Source organism: Aegilops tauschii, chromosome 6 (assembly GCF_002575655.3).
Source record: "Aegilops tauschii subsp. strangulata cultivar AL8/78 chromosome 6, Aet v6.0, whole genome shotgun sequence".
NCBI lineage: Eukaryota > Viridiplantae > Streptophyta > Magnoliopsida > Poales > Poaceae > Aegilops > Aegilops tauschii.
The window spans coordinates 183,045,562-183,054,310 of record NC_053040.3 but is presented as its reverse complement, the minus strand read 5'-3'; the positions used below and the strand labels follow the sequence as shown (position 1 = coordinate 183,054,310).

At 41.8% G+C, this 8,749-nt stretch overlaps 1 protein-coding gene across 1 annotated transcript; it reads right to left on the bottom strand.

Annotated features, from left to right (window-relative positions):
* Positions 1–7,465: 7,465 nt before the first annotated feature.
* LOC109775300 (uncharacterized) lies at positions 7,466–8,281 on the bottom strand. The gene has a single exon (XM_020334049.1). It carries the CDS (start codon positions 8,279–8,281, stop codon positions 7,466–7,468), a length of 816 nt encoding a protein of 271 aa, XP_020189638.1.
* Positions 8,282–8,749: the final 468 nt, after the last annotated feature.

Genomic DNA, 8,749 nt, shown 5'->3' with positions numbered 1-8,749 from the left:
CGATGAATTGTGGATTTATGATCAGCTTATCCATGAATATTATTTGAATCTCCTCTGAATTCTTATATGCATGATTTGATATCTTTGCAAGTCTCTTCGAACTATCTATTTGGTTTGGCCAACTAGATTGGTTTTTCTTGCAATGGGAGAAGTGCTTAGCTTTGGGTTCAATCTTGCGGTGCTCGATCCTAGAGATAGAAGGGGAACCGACACATATTGTATTGTTGCCATCAAGGATAAAAAGATGGGGTTTTCATCATATTGCTTGAGTTAATCCTGCTACATCATGTCATCTTGCTTAATGCGTTACTCTGTTCTTATGAACTTAATACTCTAGATGCAGGCAGGAGTCGGTCGATGTGTGGATTAATAGTAGTAGATGCAGGCAGGAGTCGGTCTACTTGACACGGACGTGATGCCTATATTCATGATCATTGCCTTAGATATCGTCATAACTTTGCGCTTTTCTATCAATTACTCGGTAGTAGTTTGTTCACCCACTGTAATAATTTCTATCTTGAGAGAAGCCTCTAGTGAAACCTATGGCCCCCGGGTCTATTTTACATCATATTAGTTTCCCGTCAACTTTCCAATTTCTGTCACCGTTCTCTTACTTTGCAATCTTTACTTTCCGTTCCATAAACCGAAAATATTACTTTACCGTTTATGCATCTCTATTAGATCTCACTTTGCGAATAACCGTAAAGGGATTGACAACCCCTTTGTCGTGTTGGTTAAAAGTTGCTGTTTGTTTGTGCAGGTATTCGGTGGCTTGTTGCGTAGTCTCCTACTGGATTGATACCTTGGTTCTCAAAACTGAGGGAAATACTTACGCTCCTTTGCTCCATCACCCTTTCCTCTTCAAGGGAAAAACCAACGCAAGCTCAAGAGGTAGCAAGAAGGATTTCTGGCACCGTTGCCGGGGAGATCTACACCAAGCCTAGACATACCAAGTACCAATCATAAACTCTCATCTCTCGCATTACTTTATTCACCATTCGCCTCTCGTTTTCCTCTCCCCCACTTCTAAAATGATTTTCGAAAATATTCGCCTTTTCTTGGCCCCTCTTCCGTTCGTCTTCTTCATTTGCTTTTTGTGTGCTTGTGTGTTTAAATGCTCGATTAGCTCTCATGGCTAGTCCGCCCATTATCATGAGCACTCCTGATAATGAAGTTCTCAATTTCATACAAAGGGAAGGAGAAAATTTGAAAGATGCTTGGTATAGAATTTGCAATGCTCGAAATAGATCTACTCGAAAGCAATCTACTGTTGTTCTTCTTCGCAATTTTTATGTAGGCATTACACCATGGAATAGATATGTTGTAGATACCATTACTGGGGGAAATTTCTTGGGGAGCCATACTTTCGATTCCTATAATGCCATGATATATTTGCTAGGCCCACCACCTCTTTTGGTTAATGGAACTGATTTAACTTTGGAACATGTAATGCAAAGACTTGATATTATTGAGAATAAAATTGCTACCGTTGAGTTGATTGAAAATTTGGATAAAAGGATTCATAATCAGATTACTGAATATGGGTCTAAAGTAGGAGTTACCTTGAAGAATCTTAGGGAAAAGGAACCACTAGTTAATGAAAAGATAGATCAAGATTCTACTAGAATTGGCAAACTAGAAGATATTATTACCAACTTGGGTTCCGCTTTTTCCTCCGTTAAAACTACTCCAAATCTTCCTCCTAAGATTTCAATGCTTGTTAATGTTCCTAAAAATAAGGGTGAATCTTCTAGTAAGAACAATGAAGATCTTAAATCAATTAGTGTTCACCCCAATTTTCTCGAAATTATTAAGGAACCTATTGTCACGAATGAATTTCTTGGTTTCTTGCCTAGGAGTTTGATCATTTATAAAACTAAAGAATCTCCTAAGAATCACAAATGTGTAATTGAAGAATTGCATGCCAAAGATGATAATACTTAGATCTATTCGTGTTTTTATGCCTAGCTAGGGGCGTTAAACAATAGCGCTTGTTGGGAGGCAACCCAATTTTATTTTTGTTCTTGCTTTTTAGGTCATGTTTTGCTTTGAACAAATAATCTAGCCTCTGGTTAGATGAGTTTTTGTGCTTAAATTAGTGTTTGTGCCAAGTAAAACCTATGGGATAACCTACGGTGATAGTTAATTTGATCTTGCTGAAAAACAGAAACTTATGCGCTCATGAAAACAATTCTCATTTTTAGCCAGAGAGTGATTTTTAGTTGATTATTTTTGAAGAAGATTAATAAACAAATTTTTAGGATTTACTATTTTCTCAGGAGTTTTTTTGGAGTTACAGAAGTATCCGAAGTATTCAGATTGCTACAGACTATTCTGTTTTTGACAGATTCTGTTTTTCGTGCGTTGTTTGCTTATTTTGATGCATCTATGGCTAGTATCGGGGGGTATGAACCGTGGAAAAGTTGTAATACAGTAGATATTACACCAATATAAATAAAGAATGAGTTCACAACAGTACCAAAAGTGGTGATTTATTTTCTTATACTAACGGAGCTTACGAGATTTTCTATTGGAGTTTTGTGTTGTGAAGTTTTCAAGTTTTGGGTAAGAATTTGATGGACTATGGAATTAGGAGTGGCAAGATCTTAAGCTTGGGCATGCCCAAGGCACCCCAAGGTAATATACAATGATGTCAAAAAGCCTAAGCTTGGGGATGCCCCGGGAAGGCATCCCCTCTTTCGTCTTCGTCTATCGGTAACTTCACTTGAGGCTATATTTTTATTCACCACATGATATGTGATTTGCTTGGAGCGTCTTGTATGATTTGAGTCTTTGTTTTTTAGTTTGCCACAATCATCCTTGATGTACACACCTTTTGAGAGAGACACGCATGAATCGTGATTTATTAGAATGCTCTATGTGCTTCACTTATATCTTCTGAGCTAGGCAAAATTGCTCTAGTGCTTCACTTATATCTATTTTAGAGCACGACGGTGGTTTTAATTTATGGAAATGGATGAACTCTCATACTTCACTTATATTATTTTGAGATTCTCTAAACAACATGGTAATTTCCTTTGGTTATAAAATTAGTCCTAATATGATAGGCATCCAAGAGGGATATAATAAAAACTTTCATCTAAAGTGCATTGAATACTATGAGAAGTGTGATTCCTTATGATTGTTTTGAGATATGAAGATGGTGATATTAGAGTCATGCTAGTAAGTAGTTGTGAATTTGAGAAATACCTGTGTTAAGGTTTGTGAGTCCCGTAGCATGCACGTATGGTGAACCGTTATGTAACGAAGTTGGAGCATGAGATGTTTTTTGATTGTCTTCCTTATTAGTGGCGGTCGGGGACGAGCGATGATCTTTTCCTACCAATCTATCCCCCTAGGAGCATGCACGTAGTACTTTGTTTTGATGACTAATAGATTTTTGCAATAAGTGTGTGAGTTCTTTATGACTCATGTTGAGTCCATGGATTATACGCACTCTCACCTTTCTGCCATTGCTAGCCTCTCTAGTACCGCGCAACTTTCTCCGGTACCATAAACCCACCACATATCCTTCCTCAAAACAACCACCATACCTACCTATTATGGCATTTCCATAACCATTCCGAGATATATTGCCATGCAACTTTCCACCATTCCGTTTATTATGACATACATCATCATTGTCATATTGCTTTGCATGATCATGTAGTTGACATCGTATTTGTGTCAAAGCCACCGTTCATCATTTTTTTATACATGTCGCTCTTGATTCATTGCACATCCTGGTACACTACCGGAGGCACTCACATAGAGTCATATTTTGTTCCAAGTATCGAGTTGTAATTCTTGAGTTGTAAGTAAATAGAAGTGTGATGATTTTCCTTATTAGAGCATTGTCCCATGTGAGGAAATAAAAAAAAGAGAGAAAGGCCAAAAAAAAGAGAAGGCCCAAGAAAAAGGGGGAAATAAAAAAAAGAAGAGAGAAAAGAAAAAAATGAGAGAAAAGAGAGAAGGGACAATGTTACTATCCCTTTTGCCACACTTGTGCTTCAAACTAGCACCATGATCTTCATGATAGAGAGTCTCCTATGATATCACTTTCATATACTAGTGGGAATTTTTCATTATAGAACTTGGCTTGTATATTCCAACGATGGGCTTCCTCAAACGCCCTAAGTCTTCATGAGCAAGCAAGTTGGATGCACACCCACTTAGTTTTGTTTTTTGAGCTTTCATAAACTTATAGCTCTAGTGCATCCGTTGCATGGCAATCCCTACTCACTCGCATTGATATCTATTAATGGGCATCTCCATAGCCCGTTGATACGCCTAGTTCATGTGAGACTATCTCCCTCTTTTTGTCCTCTCCACAACCACCGTCAATTCCACCTATAGTGCTATGTCCATGGCTCACGCTCATGTATTGCGTGAAAGTTGAAAAGGTTTGAAAACGTCAAAAGTATGAAACCAATGCTTGGCTTCTCATCACGGTTGTGCATGATTTAAATATTTTGTGTGATGAAGATGGAGCATAGCCAGACTATATGATTTTGTAGGGATAAGCTTTCTTTGGCCATGTTATTTTGAGAAGACATAATTATTTTGTTAGTATGCTTGAAGTATTATTGTTTTTATGTCAAAATTAAACTTTTGTTTTGAATCTTACGAATCTGAACATTCATGCCACAATAAATAGAATTACATGGATAAATATGTTAGGTAGCTTTCCACATCAAAAATTTAGTTTTTATCATTTACCTACTCGAGGACGAGCAGGAATTAAGCTTGGGGGTGCTTGATACGTCTCCAACGTATCTATAATTTTTTATTGTTCCATGCTATTATATTCTCTGTTTTGGATGTTTTATATGCATTAATATGCTATTTTATATGATTTTTGGGATAACCTATTAACCTAGAGCCCAGTGCCAGTTTCTATTTTTTCCTTGTTTTAGAGTTTCACAGAAAAGGAATACCAAACGGAATAAAACTTTTGCATGATTTTTCTTGGACCAGAAGACACCCAGGAGACTTGGAGTGCAAGTCAGAGGAGCCTCGAGGCAGCCACAAGGGTGGAGGGCGCGCCCCCGACCTTGTGGGCCCCTTGTAGCTCCGCTGACCTAATTCTTTCGCCTATATATACTCTTATACCCCAAAAATATCCCGCGGAGCCACGAAACCACTTTTCCACCACCGCAACCTTCTGTACCCGTGAGATCCCATCTTGGGGCCTTTTCTGGCATCCTGCCGGAGGGGGAATCGATCACGGAGGGCTTCTACATCAACACCATTACCTCTCCGATGAAGCATGAGTAGTTTATTTCAGACCTACGGGTCCATAGCTAGTAGCTAGATGGCTTCTTATCTCTCTTTGATTCTCAATACAAAGTTCTCCTCGATGTTCTTGGTGATCTATTCGATGTAATACTCTTTTGCGGTGTGTTTGCCGAGATCCGATGAATTGTGGATTTATGATCAGCTTATCTATGAATATTATTTGAATCTCCTCTGAATTCTTATATGCATGATTTGATATCTTTGCAAGTCTCTTGGAACTATCTATTTTGTTTGACCAACTAGATTGGTTTTTCTTGCAATGGGAGAAGTGCTTAGCTTTGGGTTCAATCTTGCGGTACTCGATCCTAGTGACAGAAGGGGAACTGACACGTATTGTATTGTTGCCATCGAGGATAAAAAGATGGGGTTTTCATCATATTGCTTGAGTTAATCCCGCTACATCATGTCATCTTGCTTAATGCGTTACTCTGTTCTTATGAACTTAATACTCTAGATGCAGGCAGGACTCGGTCGATGTGTGGAGTAATAGTAGTAGATGCAGGCAGGAGTCGGTCTACTTGACACGGACGTGATGCCTATATTCATGATCATTGCCTTAGATATCGTCATAACTTTGCACTTTTCTATCAATTACCCGGTAGTAATTTGTTCACCCACTGTAATAATTTCTATCTTGAGAGAAGCCTCTAGTGAAACCTATGGCCCCCGGGTCTATTTTACATCATATTAGTTTCCCGTCAACTTTCCAATTTCTGTCGCCGTTCTCTTACCTTACAATCTTTACTTTCCGTTCCATAAACCAAAAATATTACTTTACTGTTTATCCATCTCTATCAGATCTCACTTTGCGAATAACCATGAAGGGATTGACAACCCCTTTGTCGCGTTGGTTGCAAGTTGGTGTTTGTTTGTGCAGGTATTCGGTGGCTTGTTGCGTAGTCTCCTACCTGATTGATACCTTGGTTCTAAAAAATGAGGGAAATACTTACGCTCCTTTGCTGCATCACTCTTTCCTCTTCGAGGGAAACATCAACGCAAACTCAAGAGGTAGGATGGAGCATGTCCGCACTTGGAATGTTTTCTAACTTAGGTGAAAAGTGGTTCACAACTAAGCCCATTCACCCGCTGGGTGTGTGTTAGTTTCCAAATGTTGTTAGTCACCGGAGTGAAAACATGGCACTAGGCCGAACTAGACGATATACAAGAAAAGTAAGACTTTTATTCATCTAGTTTCATTCAAAAAGCTATTAACAATGAGGGTTTTATTCTAAGTACTGTAAAACTTGCGGAGTAGGTCCGCGTTCCAAGCTCTAGGCTCTTCTATATCCTTGCTGAAGTTGTAGAGTCGGTAGGCTCCATTGTTCAGGACCTTTGATACGACAAAAGGTCCCTGCCATGGCAGCACTAGCTTGTGAGGCTTCTGTTGATCCATTCGGAGAACCATATCACCTTCCTGAATGGCATGCCCTCTGACGTGTCTGTCGTGATAGCGACGCATATCCTGTTGGTGCGCAGTCGACCTGATGAGTTCTAAGTCACGCTCTTCTTCTAGGAGGTCGAGACCATCATGTCGTGCTTCTTCAGCTTCGGCCTCCGAGTATAGATCCACTCGGGGGGAATTGTGAAGTAAACCATTCGGCAAGACTGCTGCCGACCCATACACCATGAAGAATGGAGTGCGATTTATGGATCGATTCGGGGTCGTCCGGAAGCTCTAGAGGACCGATGGTAGCTCAGTAACCCAGGCCCCTGCAGCGTGTGTCAGGTCACGCAAAAGGCGTTGCTTCAATCCTTGGAGTATCAACCGATTCGCCCGCTCTGCTTGCCATTCGACCGCGAGTGAGCCACGAAGGTGTAATCAACCCGAGTGCCTTGAGAGTAGCAAAACTCACTGAATTCGTCTGAGTCAAAGTTTGACCCATTGTCCGTGATGATGCTGTGGGGAACTCCGAATCTTAAGATTATCTCCTTGATGAAATTGATGGCAGTCGGTGAGTCTAGCTTCTTTATGGCCTTCGCTTCAATCAACTTGGTAAACTCATCCATTGCCACCAACAGATGAGTGAATCCGCTCGGTCTGGTCCAGAGGGGGCTGATCATGTCGAGTCCCCACACGGCAAATGGCCAGGTGAGGGGATCGTCTTCAGCGCGGATGCTAGCTTGTGCGACTGGTTCGTGTAGAAATGGCACCCGACGCATTGGTCCACTATGTCTCGGGAATCATCGTTAGCGCGGGGCCAATAGAAGCCTGCTGGAATGCCTTGGCGACTAGCATCCGAGAGGAAGCATGGTGACCACAGGTTCCCGAGTGAATCTCCTGCAAGATCTGTTGCCCTTCTTCCAGCGAAATGCAATGCTGAGTGACTCCAGAGGTGTTTTTCTTGTAGAGTTGATCACCCATGATAGTGAAGGCTTTCGATCGGTGGACGATCTGACGAGCCTCAACCTCATTCTCTGGGAGTTCTTGCCCGAGCAGGTAAGCAATGTATGGTTCGGTCCACTCGGGAGTGGTCACAAGAATCTCCTGGACCAAGTAAATCACTGCAGGAATGTCAACTTCAGTCGAATCAGATGGTGCGACAGGTTGCGGGGGCTCTTCCATGAAAGGATATTCTTTGATCGTGGGCGAGTGCAGGTGCTCTACGAACATGTTCTTTGGGACTGCCTTCCGAGTGGAACCAATTTTGGCCAGGTCATCAGCTGCCTGGTTCTTGAGTCGTGGAATGTGGTGGAGTTCCAGCCCTTCAAAGTTCTTCTCCAGTTTTCTGACGGCGTTGTAGTAGCCTATCATTGTTGGGCTTAAAATATCCCATTCCTTCATGACTTGGTTCACCACTAGACTCGAGTCACCATTGACCATCAATCGACTGACCCTGAGGGAGATCGCCATGCGTAGACCATACAGGAGAGCTTCATACTCTGCCTCATTGTTGGAGGAATCAAAGTGAATCTGAAGCACATAGTTAATCCTGTCGCCTTTGGGAGACACCAAGACCACTCCAGCTCTTGAACCATGAAGCATCTTGGATCCGTCAAAGAACATAGTCCATTGCTCGGGGAGGCTCTAGGCAGGCTGCTCCTGCTCCATCCACTCGACCAAAAAATCCGCGAGGGCTTGCAACTTGATGGCTTTCTTGGCCTCAAACTTGATGTCCAAAGGGCGGAGCTCGATGGCCCACTTCGCAACTCAGCCAATAGCATCTCCGTTGTTCATGATTTCGGACAGAGGGGCGTCGCTTATCACCGTGACCGGGTGCTCTTGAAAGTAATGACCCACCTTCTTTGTAGTAAGATAAATCCCGTATACAAGCTTCTGGTAGTGTGGGTACCTTTGCTTGGAGGGGGTCAAAACTTCTGAGATGTAGTAGACTATCATTGGAGTTTGCAGGCTTTGCCTTGTTCTTCACGCTCCACAGTGCGCACAATGCTAACAACTTGGCTCGTGGTTGCGATGTATAAGAGCAAAGAATCTTTGCCGCCCGGAGCAACG